At 40.2% G+C, this 18,317-nt stretch overlaps 2 protein-coding genes and 1 long non-coding RNA gene across 4 annotated transcripts in view; 1 reads left to right on the top strand and 2 right to left on the bottom strand.

Moving 5' to 3' along the window:
- The window catches only part of pax5 (paired box 5), a 59,921-nt gene extending 53,099 nt beyond the window's left edge, over positions 1–6,822 (bottom strand). Inside the window, exon 1 of one of the 2 annotated variants that reach the window (XM_082535468.1) lies at positions 6,327–6,822. In XM_082535468.1, coding sequence (XP_082391594.1) covers positions 6,327–6,372 — 46 coding nt within the window. In that variant the 5' untranslated portion in view covers positions 6,373–6,822. The remainder of the gene's footprint in view (positions 1–6,326) is intronic. The other variant, XM_082535467.1, reaches the window with a different exon arrangement.
- A 6,188-nt stretch (positions 6,823–13,010) lies between these two features.
- LOC309708296 lies at positions 13,011–16,119 on the bottom strand. The gene is made up of 3 exons (XR_014277229.1): positions 16,062–16,119; positions 13,922–13,959; positions 13,011–13,622 (listed from the first exon to the last, which is right to left on the bottom strand). It is a non-coding gene; the product is annotated as an uncharacterized lncRNA (long non-coding RNA).
- A 51-nt stretch (positions 16,120–16,170) lies between these two features.
- zcchc7 (zinc finger, CCHC domain containing 7) overlaps positions 16,171–18,317 on the top strand; it is a 51,767-nt gene continuing 49,620 nt past the window's right edge. Inside the window, exon 1 of the mRNA XM_082536210.1 lies at positions 16,171–16,272. The gene's annotated coding sequence lies outside the window, so the exon portion shown is untranslated. The remainder of the gene's footprint in view (positions 16,273–18,317) is intronic.

An 18,317-nucleotide genomic window follows, 5' to 3' on the forward strand; every position in this document is an offset into this window, starting at 1 on the left:
ATGTTAAAAGTTTTGCCAAAAATAAATAAATAAATACGCAAAATAAACAAAGTAGCCTTCCCTCCTTTCTCTCCTTCTCGGTCCGCTGGCCGTGACCCCTGAACTGAGACTAACCCGGCGGAGGCTGAACTTTCTCCTCTCAGTCTGTTCAGAAATATTTAAAAAGACAAACATTAAAAAGAGCTTTTAAAAGACAAAAATATTCGTTACAGATCCACTCGCGGCTGTATTTTGTCCCAAGTTCTTTTTTGCACATTGCTTCTTGCGATAAGTCGTCCTCGGTTGCTTCTACTGGAAAACTCGGTTATCTCCCATCAACATAAAAAACCATGAAAGACAGCGGATAAGTGCTCACATCTTGAAGATTCACATCCCCCCAAAAAGAAAAGTAAAATACAGAAAAAGTGCACAGGAGGAGGGTGTGGGGGGACGCGCTCTCCCTCTTTCTCAACAGAAGGTACTGAAGATGACTTGATATCTGTTGCCTTGTTTGAAGGAACGAAAGGCAGCACTCAGCCCTCGGTCACTCTTTCTCCTTCCTCCTCCTTGCTGACCAGGAACCCTGCACAAACGAAGATGCGGGCTTGTGCGTGAGTTTTGATTTCTTTCGCGCCGGAGAAGAAAAACAGTTCTCTCCGAAATTTAAGGGAAAAAAAGATCTACTTTTCTCCGCGCTCAAAGCACAAAAAACGCCACAGACTGCGATTCAAGTCTGTACATAAACGGGCTTCTTTAACTATACAATAGAAAGCTGCCTGCGCCCAGCATCCGCGGTGGCGCACGGCGAGTTTCAGGACCTGGTCTCTTGCGGACAGCGCCCGCGCTCCCAACCCCCTGGAACCCTAACCTACACGCGCCGGCCAGCTGCCCGTCACTCACAGGGAATCTGGCCAATCACAGCGTGAGCGCGAGCCACACGTCACCGCCAGCCCCAGATAGAATCGGGCGGGGGAGGGTGGCGATTGGCTCGAGCGAATCCCGTAGACCAATGACGCCCCGCAGATTTACGCGTCAGCCAATGGTGAGGCTCAGCGAAGGGACGCCCGGCTCGGGGAGTAGATGATCATATGTTTAATTTCAATTAACGAAGTAAAAAAAACCTAATGCCTTTATACCCATTTGCGCTCAATTTATTCATGTCAATATTAAATGGCTAATTAATTGAGTATTACTAAAAATGAGGCTTAGTTGCAGCAGGCTTTTATAAATGAAGGGATGCTGAAGAACTTAAATAGCTAGTGTCCATCTTTCTGTTGCATGAGTAACTGTAGCTGTAAGTGGACAAAAGTAGATTTCATAGGCTCACAGCCTTTCTGGGAAACGCGTTTGAGTAAAAAATAAAAATAAAAAAAATAAATAACTAAAATAAATAAAATCTTTATATTCACGTAAGCACAGGTCTACCAAAGTCAGAGTGTTTTTGAAAACAACTGGCCCTGCATACTTTCTCTGTTTCCTCCCTCTTCCTTCAGCACAATGCTATAAATCTTTAGCTAGGGGGACAACTGGGAGAAAACATATGAAACATGCATTCCCACTCATTACCTAATTGATCGCGGATCCAAACGGATGTCGGTTTTTACGAAAAGCAATTGGCGAGCTGCGCGTTTACTCACCAAACTACAAGAGGGGATTCAATACGCGCTCGTCCCACCTGATTTGAGAGGGCATATCGAAGCCTCGCTCCGGTAATATTAACCAAGCAAATAGCCTAAAGCATGAGCCAAATTAAAAAGTGTTATTTCCCTTCTTCCTGTGTCTAGACATTTAATCGTTTTGGTGCATATGTGCCGCATGCACATAAACCCCTCTGATTAGATATATTTGTACAGTCATTCACAGACACTTAAACAGGAGGCAGAATCGCACAAGTCATTTCTGCCCGTCTAACAGCATCACTAAGCATGCGGCTTTTGTTACAATCTGTCAAGTCAGTGTCACAATGGAGACCTAAACAACAACCACAACAGTCTTTAGGTTATTCTGCCTACCTGTCAAGCTTATCCTCAAAAGACCTACGAGCTCGATGTACCTCAAGGCAATGCACAGTTATGGAAAAGGTCAGTTTGTGATATGATTGAGTCTATTTAATTTTTTAGATTAGCAAATTTCTTGATTTGCAGTTGTTAGCGTCTTTCCTCTGCTCCTCTCATGATCTGCACTTCTGCTCATTTTAAAGCGCGCATCAGCCCAGAGAGCTCATGTAAACTCAAGTACAGCATAACTAGAAAATAAAAAGTTATCCCTAAAATGAAAAATAACACATTTTGACGCTGTTTCAGAAATCTTTCTGAAAAACTGGAAGCTTGGAGGCTTTGGGGTTTTGCTTTCTGGTTAGACTGGCTCCTCTGTATGGGATGTTTGCGGAACTAACCACGAGGGGGCGTTCAACCTTGGGCAACACCCCCTTACGCGCATGCAGGTGCACACACATACACACGAAGACAAGACGTGGCCTACAGGAACTTTACCATGAACATACCTTAAGTTAAGTCCTCCAAGTAGACCAGTGAAGGCCTAGAAGGACCAAAATATCTCCTAAAACAGGAAGAACAATAATCCCAGCACGGGATTACTGCATATCAAACATTTTCTTTCTTTCTATTCTTTTTTGTCTGTTTCACTAACCCAGACATCCAAAACACAAAATACGTTTTCATGAATCTCCATTGATTCCACGTCTCTGTTCTTTAATCCACTGAAAGTAGACCCTGTTTTCAGGATCCACGCTAATCCTCATTCATATTTCACATCTCTTTGCTGAGTATTCATCAGTTATGAGGCCTCGTGGAAAAACACGACAGACAGCAGACGAGCCTCATTCTGTTTTTAGCCTTGCATTTTTCTTAACATTAAAATAGAAAAAAAATTAAAACACAAAGAAGTAGTAGTAATATTTTTAATTTTGATATTTAGATTTGCCACCTACACCTCAGGCCTGAATTTAGGCCACAAGACGAAACAAAATGTCGAAAAGCAGGGGACCGCTGATAATACTGAAAATTCTCTGAAGTGGGACCAAGAGTGGAAAAAAAAATCTCCTGGCCTCGTGACGTTTAAAATAGGCCTAAATGAACCTAGTTTTAAAATATGACAATATCTCATTTTACTTTCTATATAAATATAAACTACTAGTAGTAAATTCGTAATATATATTGTATTGGCGGAGCAGGTTATTTTGCTATCTTGGAGGGGTCTCCAAACAAAGACTCAAAAACAAAACCTGCCATATGATACTTTACGTATTTCTGTCACTGAATCCGTTCTCCTTCTGCACCCAGTCTGTTTTTATTTACTGAGATATAGACACGAGCGCTTCTCTCCCCACAGAAGTAAATTACAGCCGTCGCTCTTGTCTCTCCGATTTGCAAATTAAATACATAAGCAATTAAAAAATCCAAACACAATCAATCATGTATACAAATTGTTGTTGCTTTAGGGTTTGAAATTTGGAGAAAACTTCAATCAGGGTAGGACGACTTTAATCCGGGGATCCAAATCCATTACCATATTTCATTACCTCTCCACTGCTGGAAACGGGAGGATGGGAGGGTGGTAGTGGTGGAGGAGGAAGAAGAAGAGGAGGAGAAGGATGAAGGGTTTGTAGACTTTTTTAAACGTTAGTAAGAATGTGGTGGAGTTGTGCTAATCATTTGGAGGCAAATTGAACCCACTGTTGTTGTTTAGGAGTTCCCCCCTTTCACTCCTGCTCTCCCCTTTTACCTCTATCCGCCAAGAAGGCTTCGGCTGTTTTGCTTTTTTACGCCCGAGCCTCAAAACGAAAAAGCAATGAAAAATTAATAGCGCATGTTAACTCCACCAGCTCGTTTATTACACGCCCGCTGACTGTAAACATAATGAGAAAGCTCCCGTATCTCTTCTTAAGTTTTCATTTGCTTATAAAATATAAAAGTCATAACTAATAAATAAAATATATGGACTAGAGAGTGAACCGTCTTGGACTTCCCGGGGTGGAACTCGACCGTGTGCCAAGCAGGTAAATCGCTGAGACTGCTTGTCCCACCCACAGGCCCGATCAGATGGTCCTATTTGTAATCATTTGGCTCTTTCATAATGCAAGTAAAGACCAGTCTGTCATCTGCCAGGTGGAATAGAAAGGCCTCATGGCCGTATATCAGCCTAGTTTCTCTACTATGATGGGGCACTTGAGGTCAAAGCTAAAGCAGGCTACGCCATGTGAGGTCATGGTTGTCTTTCTCCCTCCCCTCCCCTGCCTCACTTCTTTCTCTCTTCCATTTTCATGGTATCGGTTGTGCATCACATAGTGTACTCTGCACAGTTTAGTGAGCGTTTTGGTCAACAACTTTTATACGGTGGCGTGTCAGCTTTGACTTTTGGAAAACACAAATCCTGTAGCTGAAGCTTGAATGGTCAGAGTAGTGCAGAGCAGTTCACTGGGTTTCCGAGGCGCCTGCATAAAAACAGGCTGGTAGAGAATGACGCAGAAGAATATACGCAGAGAAACGATATCACTGAGTGGGTCGTATTACTCTCAATACACCTGTATTTTACTGTGGACAGAAGACAGGCCAAGGGGAGCTAACATCATATACGAGTGTTGAAAATGTCTTATAAGACAGATAAATGCCTTGCGTGTTGTTGTTGTTGTTGTTGTTTTAATAATAATTCACAGAAATAACAGCCAAGCTAAATGGAAAGAATCGAGCTTTTCTCTTTCACGCACTACCAGAAGCTTTTCTAGATTCATGTTCTTCCCCATTGATTCTCCTTTGTACTCCAGGCACGTATCTTAAAGTGAGAGGAAACATGGAGAGGCCGTAGGTACAGGCCCCGGGCCCAGAAGACTTTACACATCAGCATGGGAGGGGCCCTCCTTTAAACTCTGATTTCCTCAGTGGCTAAAAGGCTATCATCCAATTGCTACAAATCCCATCGTTTTCACCGTTTATCAGGGGCTAGGCCCACTCCACAAAAGACTGCAGAGGAGCCCTGGCTTGTCTTACAGAGCAGTGGCATCATCTGTAGAGAAATTTTCAAAGAAGGGTGACTCCAAGATTTTAAAAAAAAATTCTATTTCAAGACAAAGTGCCATGCTCTCAAAAGTCCTCCTTGACGCAATATAGTATAAATGAATGCGCAAAACAGCATTAACTGCAGTCTGAACCTCTATTAAAAATGTTATTCAACAGCTGTCTTAAATCTGTGAGCGTACATTTCAATATTCTTTCTAACAGGCAAAAGGAGGGGTCATGAAAGCAGATGTTGCTTTTCTGGAGGAAAAAAAGCTGCGTGGAGCCCGTTCAAAGAGGCTGATCACCTACCCACAGTTTCTTAATGACAAACGACGTTTTATCAATGCAGACACAGCGGGCAGCAATATGAAATGATGTGATATCCATTGGGTGCCATAACAAGGTCGATGGCCTGATCCATTGCTGTACCAGACCCTGCTGTTTTATGAATAGGCCTATAGGAGATTAACCTGTTGAATAAAATAATGGAGACACGAAGGAAAGAGTCGAGTTCACATCCTTTAGAGATTTGCATTTGACTGAAACGACCAGAGACGCCAACTTCTGTTTAACAAACTAGAAAAACAAATATCTCACATGGCCACCCTCACAAGACGCATTTTACACACATTTGTGAGACGTGGAGATACACAGGGACCACGATCTTGCGCAAATCCACGTTGCCTTTCAGTTCTAATCACCCACTCGGTACTAAGCTAACCCCATCAGGTGATTGACCAACACGTGGAGATGACCTGAAGCTCAATGCCACCCAAACCCAGCAACTTCAGCCACTTTTCCTTCTATGCCAGCAAATGACGAAAATAATAATAAATACAAAATAGCAAATAAACACCAAAACATATCTTTTAAAGAAGCAAAATTATAAACCGACAGCACTCAGGCACATTTTTTTATCTTCTTTATCTCTTTAAATGAAGCCTAAGGAATTTCTAAAAGACAGCAACACGAAGACTAAAAGTTTCTGCACTTGTCCACAAAAGTCACAAACTTGAGAGAAAACATTGCAAGTAAAGCACGTTTTACACTTCAAAGTTAGCACAAAAGTTTACGGAGTGTTTCATTGCAGAGATCAACTCCAGAAACTTTTGTATAGTTTTTGTAATAGTTTAATAACTTGGAACGGCTTTAAAGCAAGTTGTTTTTTTTTAAAGAAACGTTTGTAAAAAGCTAAACTTTAACGTCAGTTTAAAAGTTTTGTCGTAAATAAAATTAAAAAGCAAGAAAAGCACAAGTTCACTAGATAAGCAGATGAGTTCTAGCTCTTGATGAGAGCAAAAATATAGCCAGAGTGAGACGGCGCGACCCTACCTGCTCTTCCCAGCCGCAGCGCAGGACTCTTGGGCCCCTGGTCCATGTTACTCGGTTAGAACAGGGGGAGGCGATGGAGGGAGAAAAAAGGAAAAGATCAAAAACTTTTTTCCAGCGTCTCCCTCTCCTCCTCCTCCTCTCTCTCTCTCTCTCTCTCCCTCTCCCTATCTCTCTCCCTTTCTGGGGCAGTTTTCTTCTCTCCCCCTTTCTCCCCCCCCTTTTTTTTGTCCCCTACTTTTGGGGCGACTTGTAGGTTGAAATAATTCGACCCTTCCGCTCCCTATTGCACTCCCTGCAAGTGCTCAGTCAGCTGCAACTAAACGCTTTAGGTGGAAAAAAGGCTTCGGGGGGAAGCGTGAAATGATCACGCCGAGTAAAAGAGCCGCTTTCTCAATGTGCGCTCATGTCCTGTCCTTTTCCTGCACGAGCTTGCACACACAAATTCAATGGGTGTACGCGCTCACGTGCACACATTAACGTGCGCTCCGACGCACGCGCACGGCCCTGCATACATAACATGCAACTTACAACCGCCACCCTTCCCTTCAGGGCCGCGCCCCCTCCCTCGCATCTGTTACCAAGTTCCACTTTACTAAACTTTCCCGCCCACACCCCACTCTCCCTCTCTCTCTTTCTCCCTTTCATGTTAGATTCATTTCCTCTGATACCTCTGATTCATTCCCGGTTGATTGCTATGCAGGTTGATAGGTAACATTACAGCGCCGTGCGTAAAACTAGTGCGCTTTTTTCTTTTTTCCTTTTACTTAGAAATAAGAAAACGTTGGTTCACAGGTGGATTTCTGTTTAGTGTCCTTTCAGTGTCTCCCAAAAGAGTGCTCAAAGGAGTTTCTCCAACTTCTGTCCTCCTCTGCCGGTCTACACCTGTTACGCAGGATGCTCTTTACGCACGGACTCAGAGACTTTGGAGCAGGTGCAATACGTCGAGCTACAACTTCAGCTAACGTCACTGCTCTGCAGTTGGAGCGTACAGTCTTCCTCTGCGTGTATCTCGTGAAAAGAGTTTGTTACAAAATGGATAGTTCTGGTCCTTAGTCTTGATTGTCAGACACACACCTGTAAGCGCGTTACATTTAATTTAGAAATCGATTTTCCAACTGAAAATTTCCACTCATACTGATACTTACCGCTTTCTTTGGGTTTCTTAGAGTGTCTAGTGAAACACTGACGATATAGATCTCCTGATTTAGTGTTCCTTTGTAGGCTTTTCGTGTTATTACGGTCAGGTTTTGCTGTCGCTTTTCGTCAACAAGCCCAAACACGCAAATGCCCCCCCCCCCCCCCCCCCCCCCCATAAATTATTATAAATACATTTATTACATTTATTGATACATTTGCAACCTTTAAAATCAAACAGATATTAATCATAAGGCTGTGTAAATAATGACACTTGAAGACCAAAGTACCACTTTGAAGGAGCAATTTTAAAAGAGTTTCGCAGCAGCGTGTTCAGTAAAATTTTCACCAATAAGAGGGCATGAGGTAAAGCCGGAACGAAGGGGTGTCTTATGCAGCAAACAAACGCAATTGAATTATGCTTAAAAGAGGACTGATTCCAGGCGAAAAAACGTGGAAACAGCAGTACAAACGAAAGTGAATTTACTGTAAAAGACAAACACACAACAGTCCTAACTTAAGACTTCACCGCCAGTTCCTGCCGATCGTGACCATAAACAGGAATTAAGATTTAAGAGCGAAATTGAAGCAGTGGGTGTGTCTCTTTACTCGGTGTCTAACTTCTTCTTGCTTTCCTCCAGACAGCTGCGGGTCTCAGGGTTCACGCGCAGCCCCGAGACAATTGAGTGAGGAACAAAGCGCGAGACAGCGACCCATTTTGCTCTGCTTGTCGCCTCGCGCTGCAACACTACGACCCTGACCTTCGGCTCGCGCCCACAACATCAAAACATCAACATTAATGTTTCCTGTGTGGTGGCGAGAAAACAAAGAAGGAGGCTCTACTCTGACCTTCAGGCGGGGAAGCAGCCGCAGATAAATCAATTACAGACTTTTATGAGGAAAATATGAATTTATGCCGTGTTGGAATGGACTGTAGGCCACTTATGCGGGGAAAAGTTAGTCAACGGGATCTTTTGAACCCGCCTTTGCACATCGCACAGAGTGATTTGGTTAATAGTGCAGCCTGGTGTTGTCACTTTCCAGGCTAATGATGATTAGGCCTGCACACACTAACGTGGATTCTGTGTTTTGCCTGCAGGGGAAAGCTCTCGAATCCCCGGCAGAACTGTCTCATCCTTATCACTTCATGGACCCCCAAAAGTTGAATCTGTATGCAAGGCCACGGCTGCGGATTATTCACTACATTTCCTAAATGTGTGAGCTCGTGGAGAGAAAAATGTGCAATTATCTGCTATTGGGCTCTTTGAAGAAACCACACTATTGCATTCTGCTTGGTTTTAATTTGTGTGTTTTTCCTTAGTCTTTTCCAGAGACGCACATAAAGATGAAATGCACATCTTGCCACAATTATAATTTCAAACTACAAAACATAAAGCGGACACAGTTTGAGGGAGGGGGTATTTTTAAATCAGATTTGACTGGTAATTAATCTTCACTGTAGTGCAGTGAAATGCAGAAATGTGTAACGATTTTTATTAATCGCTCGAGGCAGTATAATAATAATAATAATTATTATTATTATTATTGTTATTGATGAAGATGATGATGTTAATAACGAGCTATAGACCATAAAAGGAAAAATTACTGTTTACATAGTGTATATGTAAAATACATATATACATCACGCATTTTAAATATATTTATGTAACAATGTGCACATAATTATTTGGGCTTATATGTTGCGTGTATGAAATATTTTACATGCAACAGGTTTTTTTTACATTATTTATTTATTTTGTTATTTTTTATTGTTTGTATTTCAAACATTTAGATAAGAAATAGTTTTTCCTAAATCCCTAAAATCCCATTTTTTAATTAATGAATTTATTTCTTTTTTGCAGTCTTTCATTTGTCTCTCCACTTTTTTTTGTTTTTGTTTTTGTTGTTTTGGCCTGCAGGACCTCTTCAAAGAACTCTCCACAGTTTAGATATTAATCATCACTTGTTTGTTTTTCACCCCGTACTAATTAATGTAATTAATATGAGTGGGGAGTAGCTGGATCGGTGACCCGAGCTCTGACCGAGCGGAACCGGAAAGAATCGCATTAAAGCGCGAGATAGAAGAACTAAAGGGACGATTAGAACAATAAGTAAACACGTAAACACAGGCGGAAATGCTCCTCGTCTCTGTGGGACTTTTGGCTTTCACCAGACCGGTTTAATTTAGTGTAAACTACACGGAAAAGACAAAGGCTTATTGCAGGCCTGCAGTTCTGTGGGGTTTCATTGTGTCAGTGCAAAATTACACATGCATCTGTGTTATCTGTGGAAGTTCACAAGTTGCGTGTTAAAGGTCCCGCCTCCAAAATTTCACTTAGATGCAGGCTATGCAAATTAGATATCGACGTGATTTACTTTTAACTATTAAAAGTAAAGGCAGGGCATTTGGACAATGACAGTTTGATTATGCTGTATTTAAATGGGGATCCAACTATACACAGCTTTTAATCCTATGCCTGGAGCTAATGTGTGCCACTGTAATGCTGGGTTTAATTTATATTTAATAATAATAAATTTGTATATCAGGTGAAGCAATACACTTTACTGCATTTCCCATCAACTGTAGCAGAGAGGAAAGCATCAGAAATAGAAAGTAGTAGCACCTTAAAATATACTCAAGTGTTCATTAAAATATTTTGTCTAACTTCAAAATGAACTACATTTACATTTCAAAAGAAAATTTAACAAAAAACACCCAACTTTACCTGATAATGATGTTTTGTTTGCTACCTAAATGTTATTCTTAAGTCCAAAGCCTCACATTCATATCAACACTGTATTTTTTCATATTTAAAAATGAAAGGGACAGAACTATTTAAAAGCAGAGTATACTCTGGACTTATATCTTATATACTTCTTCATTTTACAATAAAGAAAAAATTAAAAAATTGTGGTTTTCCTGCTTTTATATATTTGTTAATCCTTCCTTAAATTCTGGAGTATTTAGTAACTTTTGTTTTTCAGCAATGTTATATAAATAAGTCTCACTCAGGGTTTCTAACTTGAGTGTGTATTAGGTATGAGTTAAAAAAATACTCCCTCTCATCCACTTATGTGTTACATTTCTTTACAGTACATCAGAGAAACCTAATACCGACAGCCTTACAAAAACCCCCAAAAACTTACCTCTGGTGCTCATTGTTTTCCTAGAAATACTCAGAGCCACAGTGCTGATTGAGCTTACCTCTATATCCCTGGGATTTAATTCAGAGTGGCACTTCACTGTGGCGACACAAGGTTCCCTTTCTGCGGCCATGGTGCCTGGGTATCGTTGTGGCTATAGAGGCTAGAAAGGGGGCTTAAGGGCTGCAGGGCGGATTGAGAAATGGGACACATTATTTGTCCATGAAACATTATGTGACACAACATGACACCAGGCCATTTGTATGTAAAGGTAAACATTTCAGCGTGACAATTCGACAAGAGCGGACAAGGCTCCTGTCAATGTGGTTTTATACTTGCAGCTGAGAAAGAGGTGTTGTGGCATCGTGTGGTGATGAAGTGTGTATGTGGGACTTTGTGTGTGTGTGTAGAGCTTGTGTTCACAAATTTAATCCCCATAGACACAAGTCACTTGGTCTGGCCTGAAAAGGTGTTGTCAGGCTTGCTCTCTTGTTTTTTTTTTTCCAATTGAAAGCATGGACAGACTGTTGATCACAGAGCTTCACAAAAACAGTTTCCTCTGGCTGTGCACACAAGCGTGTGTGTGTTTCACCTGTACTTGACATGCATTCAATATGAAAAAAGATCATCGTCAGAGAGTCCTGATAATGCAGGTTAGATTTTAAGCTGCAACCTGAAACAAATAAACCCTGGAGCATCCCGGTGGCATCGCTCTGGATCTCCACTCTTCTTTGTTGGCTTGTTGTCTCTTAATTTAAGAGATAGTTTAGTTGTGAGCCCTGATCAGATGCATTGTACTTTCTGGTGTCAACAGAGTGTCCAGCCACTGTGTTCAGTATTGTAAAACAACTCATTTTAAATGAATTTAGCATCGTATCATGAAGTACTTTAAGTGTCAGGTTTGTCATTTCATCCATATGGCCCAGGCATAATATGAGGTCATTTGTGGCTGATCTGTGTTACAAATTCTATGTCTGAAGAGAGGTTTGGAGATCAAGCTTGCTAAACTTTGTGTAGAACTGAGAAAACAAAGAAATATTCTCTTACATGGTACAAAATTACAAGCAATACCCCGGTGACGAGTTATCATTCCCCTCTGGTTGTGCTTTATCATTTGTTCCTTCCTGCCTGTGAGCTTTGCCACTGATTAGTACATGCTCTACTTGGCATATTAACTCCAGAATCTACTGAATCTCTCTAATACACCACCAGTTTCTTATCCCACAAAGCTATTTGACGCTGCAGTGTCTCTTAGAATTAATGAGAATGTAACACCTGCATTAATGTGACCAAAAAGATCAAACCTTGACTGAGGCGACAGATACGATAGATTACATGCGATGCAGTGAAAAAACCCCAGTGATGATGGGGCTTATACATTCTGTACATCCAGAATATGTGAATGACTTCAGCACTGAGGGCCCCATATGGGTGACGCACAGGAGCCGTTTTTGTTCAGAAGCGCTGATCCAGGGAGAGCCTTTTTTTTAAGGGAATTCCTTCTGCCCGGCTGCTTCGATACAGACCGGATGGTTGAATTTACATATATACAGTAACAAAAAAGCATGTGGCAACAGTAGAAAGGGAAGCAGACCTCTTTTAGAGAACTGAAACGAGCTGATGCAACCAGTTATGGATGGAGTAAACATCTGAGCAGATGCTGGACGCGTTTTTGAAACACCTTACTATTACTTCTAGATCTCCGCTATTATTTTCCTTTTTCAATACAAATCAGCTCCACAACTGTTTGGCTGCTATATTTAGATTTTTATTTTTTTTTAAACTTCTATAAACATTAAATGTGAAGCAAGAAGGCAAATGCAGAACATTTAAATTTGGAGTGGATGCCCATCATGTTAATTTTTGAGAGAATGAGCGCAGATTAATCTCTTAAACCCCAGTTTAGCTTTTTGGGGCTTGTTTTTGTTTTGTTTTTTTGGTTTACAGTTTGACTTGCACAAAATATCTCTCAAAATTTAAAAAGCTGGGAGACTGTAGGGCTAAAACTGGTCATATTATTTTGAGACACCTTTACTTATCACAAGGCCAGGATTGATTCAAGCTCACCTTCACCTGCTTTTAAAATTAGAGAGCGACATCAGCTCAACAATGAGTCACTAAAGACTGATGCTGTTATTGAACCTGTTCTGACAAAAAATTCTTAACTTGAGCTGCACCAAATAGAAATTAAACACTTCTGTAGGAATCTTATAGTTAGTAGAAAAAAATATGAGGTTTATTAAAAAACACGTTCCTGTTGGAGATACTCCATTGGTGGTATTCCAAACCTGCTGTTGAGAATAAAATATTTTTTGCTTTCTTAAAATATTCTGCTCTCTCTGGCCAACAGCAATATCTATCACAAACAAACTGACATGCATATTTCAAAACCAGTGACATTTTTTTTATTTTTCATTCGGACTTATATAGTTGCCAACCATTGTCCTCACAACTGATTATTAATTGCATGCTTACTCTCAGGTAAGCATAGTCCATGGTTTCTCATAATGCAGTCAGAAGCTAGAGGTCAGATTTTTGCCAGAGAAAGCAAGTGTTCCACTCCATTTTGTACAGGTTCTTCAAATCACAACTGCAGACAAAAAGAACAGAATTGGGGCTTTTTTTGTCATCAGTTACACACTTACAAAACAAAAATGACCATCAGCTGTAGAATATCGCCTTTACACCGGAGCGGCTGACAAGAATCCAGCTTTGATAAAACATTCCGGAGAAAGCTTTTCCAAGTCGTCCGATACCAAATGGAAAGAAGGGGCCGCTATGGAACATACAAACACCACCAAATGAGAGCAATGACATGCTTCTTTTAACTTCTTCTCTTCAATAAAGATCATTCATCAGGCAGAACCATCCCTTCTGGAATGTGTGATTGGAAACGAGGGGACTTTAAATCCCTCTCCCGGACACTCCATCCATCTTCAACACGCCACTGGTCTGGGCACCACTGGCCTGGAGATGAATCGCTGAACCAGATGCCTCCATTCAGCCGATCTCTTCTACCTTCATTTAAAATAATAACAGTAAATACCACCAAATGCGTAGAACCCAAAATCAGGCAGTCACATCACAATTTCACTGGGGCAGTCAGGCATCTCGGACCTGCATCCAATTTAGAGAGATACAGGGAGGCAGAGGAAGCAGAGGGTCCCACGCCCACCCATCTGCACCTCCTAAAAACAAAACAGGTGCACAATATTAAGTATGCACCTGTGTGTATGCACAGGTGTGTGTATGTGTATGTCAGAGGTATACATAGACTAGAAAAGGTGATAGTGTTGTGACATGAGGTATAGACTAACCTTTGGAAGGAAACAATCCAACTCTGTGATGGCCTTTCCTGTGATGACACGCATGGAGAAACCTCAGGAATCAGATGGCATTCACCCTCTGATTCCCTATCATAACGCCATTCTCTCACCACTATTATGATGGCGACATTTATAGCAGGATATACAGAGCTCGTAATTATTCTCATGATATGGAGGAGAGGAAGAGGGAGATGGATGTTAATGTTACACAGCTTGCACAAGAGCCAGGATGGCGTAATTTTGCTGTATTCTACGTGTCATAAATATGACTGATGGCGATACCCAGTCTGTTGAATTACATTTACATATAGATTTACATTCCCATCAACATGTAATAAAGGCACGGGCCTGAAGGTTCATACTAGTCACTCACACATTCATGCTCACACCAAGTGAGCATACCTACATATTCAGAGGATTTACAGCTGGTATTTGGACCTTACTGTAGATGTATACATCAGAGAAATGATGCAGTAAAACAACATATAGGGCCCTGAGGGATGTTTTGTTTGCAGAAACAATATTTTTGGAAGTAGACAAGCCTGGCTGACTTCAGTGTCAAGTTTGACAATTAAAAGTTTAGCAGAGGAGGTTCGCGTTCATGAATCACAAAGAAAATCCACCTTAAGTACGCAAGACTTGAATACTAACTGTTGATGATGGAGGTCTCTTACTTTGTTGACAGTTTTGGACATTTTGTCTTTGTCAGCAAAAAGCTGGAAGCAAATGAGAGGAAATGGGTAGATTCCCCATTTGGACTTAAACCAAATGAGTATCTCCATTCCCTTGGCTGCCAGCACACTAACAAACTATTTAAACCAGTGGTTTCATATGATGATGCTTAGCAGTTAAAGTAAGAGAGAAAATATTAATGAAGCCTACCTGCGCAAGCAAACAACCTACAAACAACAACAAAAATCTTTTTTTCTTCTAATTCTTAATTGACAGCCTTCTTAAATTATCTTGTGGTACCATGAGGGATTATGACCTTCAGATCTTTTGAGATCAACACATTTTCATTTCATCTTTTCTTCATTGAATCAATGTTGGAATTTTGATAAGAAAATGAATTTCTAGTTGAATTGTTGTAAAAGAAATCCAAATCAAAGAAGAATAATCTCCTTTTATATCAGAATAGGCATCACAAGCAGGGGTGCCACGGGGGGTGGGGGGGGGGGGGGGGGGCAGAGGGGGCATTGGCCACTGCACCCACACTCTCTCTCTCTCTCACACACACACACAATATAAGGCAGGGGAGACTGTCCTATATTGGTAATAATGTAATAATGTTACAGAAACGCTTGAGCCAATCCCTGGACACATCACTGGTGGATCTCAGGGCCAACACAGAAACAGGCAACAGTTCACACTCTAACATGATGTAATATTTATTTGAGAATCATTAAAGCAGTGGACTTCCAGTCAATCAATCATTCAAGACAGATTATTTTGGAATTCAAAGTCTTCTTTGGTTTTCATATAAACCTTTTTTTTTTTGGTAATATCAACTTTAATAGCAGGCAATTAACCAGGCATATAATTTTTTTCCTTCTCTTTTCATTGCGATATTTTTGAGTAACTTATACAGCATAATAAAACAGGAAGTTTTGTTTTTGGTGTGCCACCCCAATATTTTAGTAGACCGCATATGGCCAACCCTTTGAAAACATTTTGGAGGCACCTCTAATCATAAAATGAAAACATAGATAAGGAAAAACAAAACTAAATGTACAAGCAGGACTTGAAAAAACAGTGCATATCTTTGTCTCTATATAATCAATTATAATTCACTATAGTAATTTAGTAAAAAACATTTTACGAAACATTGTTTTTAAAAATTTGCTGCTTTAAATTTTAAATGTTGTGTTTGTAAAATGCTGTATTTTATTATTTTGTCTCTGTCTCTTTTTTGTTTAGTAAATTGCGTTTTTTCGTCGTTCTTTCTAGCTCTAAAAACCCCATAATTACTACCTACAATACTGACACAACACAGGCTTGTCAATTGTTAGTAATGAAAATAAAAAGACAAAAATACTTATTTTAGGCAAAGGGGAGAAAACGAGCGAAATACAGTCTCAAATAACTATTTATAGAATAAAGGCTCTTCTTCTTGGTATCCTGTAAAAATTACCTGTGTTGGGGAAATCATGACCTTTCAGTGTCCGAGATGCACTTTGTTTCAACACTCATAACAGTCTTCGCATTCGACGTGAAATGTTACGGTCGGCCAACTTATTTTCCTCGGACAAACCCGGAAGTTGTTTGTCTGTCTCCTGTGCTGGAGGCGCAGGAAAAGCAGCTCCAGCCTCCGGTAGCAGTACCTTTCCAGTTTGTTTCCAAAGGTGAGCTCATACACACTGACATTATATATTAAGCACACACAGTGGTGGCCTTGAGTAGGGCTGCCTCAGCTCCTTGTATTTATGTTCTTTCATGTGTGTTTGAGGCTGAAACGCTCCATTGTTTACATCCGAGCAGTTGCTCTGCTGCTTAGAAACACGTGGATGGAGTGGACTGAGACATGTCAACCAGGGACTGCCGATACGCTAAAATAACTTTTAAAAGCCCAAAAAAAGCTTAGCGAAAATTCCCGAGCTACCTGTGTTTTATGGCGTGTTACTGTTTAGTGAAGCCTCGGTACTCTGATAAACAGCTCGCATGTTCCCCAGTAAGCTAGCTCGTTAGCATTGAGCTAGCCGGGGTTACCATTAGGCTAACTACAATTGGAGAGTACACAGTTATAAAACTGAAGTTTCTGTTTGTCACTGCAATGTAACCAGGCTGCTGGATGTCCGAGATGTCTGCCTGTCACTCTAGTCTGTTTTTGGCAACCTAACTTAAGTCAAATGACCGCTTGGATGTTATAAACTCCACATTGCAACCATAGCATAATCACACATTCACTAAAATTAAAGAAAAATGTATGTATAATCAAAAGGCCTCATTACACAGTTTTGTGCAAAAGGTGACTTCTGATGTTTGTGTGTGTTTTAAACTTGTTTTTTTTCTTAAATTGTTAAATAAACTCTACTCAGCAGGGTTCTTGGAGGGGTTATATATATATATAAAATAAATAAATGACCTGTTTTGAAAGTATTTTTATAACTGTGTAATTGCACCTCCAATACAATCAATCCACTCCTTTTTGGTCACTAAATATATCTTTTGTAGAATTGTGATGTTCTACAAAACTGTGATGTTTACTGGGATACATAAATGATATCTAAAAGCTTCTTTGTCAGAAACTCATTGCATCTTCTACATTGTTGCAGGGAAGTTCTGGCTTAAAATTACTTATTATCATTCATGAAAGATATGTTTCACATAAGTTTCACAAATTACAGGCCAATAAGTCATTTACAACAGGTTAAATATGGGCAATCATTTTTTTGGTAGACACTAGAAATCACCTTTTGGGAGATGATCACTCTTGCATGGCACTGGTTAAAAAGTGAATATCTAGCAAAACATTGTCTAGTATTCAAACTGCTGACCTGTAATATGTCAGACATATCTTCCTTGAATGATATCAAGGTATTTTGCGCCAGAAGTGCCATATGCCAAAATGGACAGTATTGGTTATAATGTAGAACACAGACTATGTACAAAATGCAGAATCTTAAGGACATTTGTCTTTATTTTATCTATTACTCCCTTCAAAAATCATGCTGAAGACAGTTTATGTAAGAAAAAGATATCAGACATAAAACACACAGAAACATAAGAAATCACTTTTGTCATAACGCTTGTTCAATACCTGGCTGATACTGATTTTTAAAGATTGCAGTGGGTGGTATGGTGGTGCAGTGTTACCTGTTGCCTCACAGCAAGAAAGTCCTAGGTTTGAATCAAGTCTGGAGCTTTTCTGTGTAGAGTTTGCATGCCTGCCTCGCAGCCTATGACAGCTTAGTTAGTTTCCAGCCTTCTTGCAACCCTGAAGAAAATAGGAGGATGGATGGATCTATTCCAATGTCAGTATATCAGCCAGTATGTTTTTGGATAGCATGTAGTACTGCAAAAGTGTTATATGTAATGTAGTCACCAGTCCTTAGCTGGGCAAACTACATGCAGACACCATTTAGTTACCTCAAGTTAATCCAAGCATCTTATAGGCCATTATCCTCCAACCAATACATTAATTGATTATATTAATAGATTATTATTGGTTCAATAGAGTTTGTCCATTCTTTTAGTATTGTAAGTATAAGATGGCCTCCTAATTATTAAGATGATGATGTGCTTTGTTTGAAGAATTGTGCTCTGAATGATATAAGAAAAGATCAGTTAAGTTGATTCAATGTTTTTTTTCTTTTTTTCTTTTCTTGAAACATAAAATGTACTTTTCTTAACTGCTCATCCAGCTCAGGTGGATCCCAGCTGTCTTTGG

The sequence above is a fragment of the Aulonocara stuartgranti genome (genome assembly GCF_965226115.1).
Source record: "Aulonocara stuartgranti genome assembly, chromosome: 6".
Classification (NCBI taxonomy): Eukaryota; Metazoa; Chordata; class Actinopteri; order Cichliformes; family Cichlidae; genus Aulonocara; species Aulonocara stuartgranti.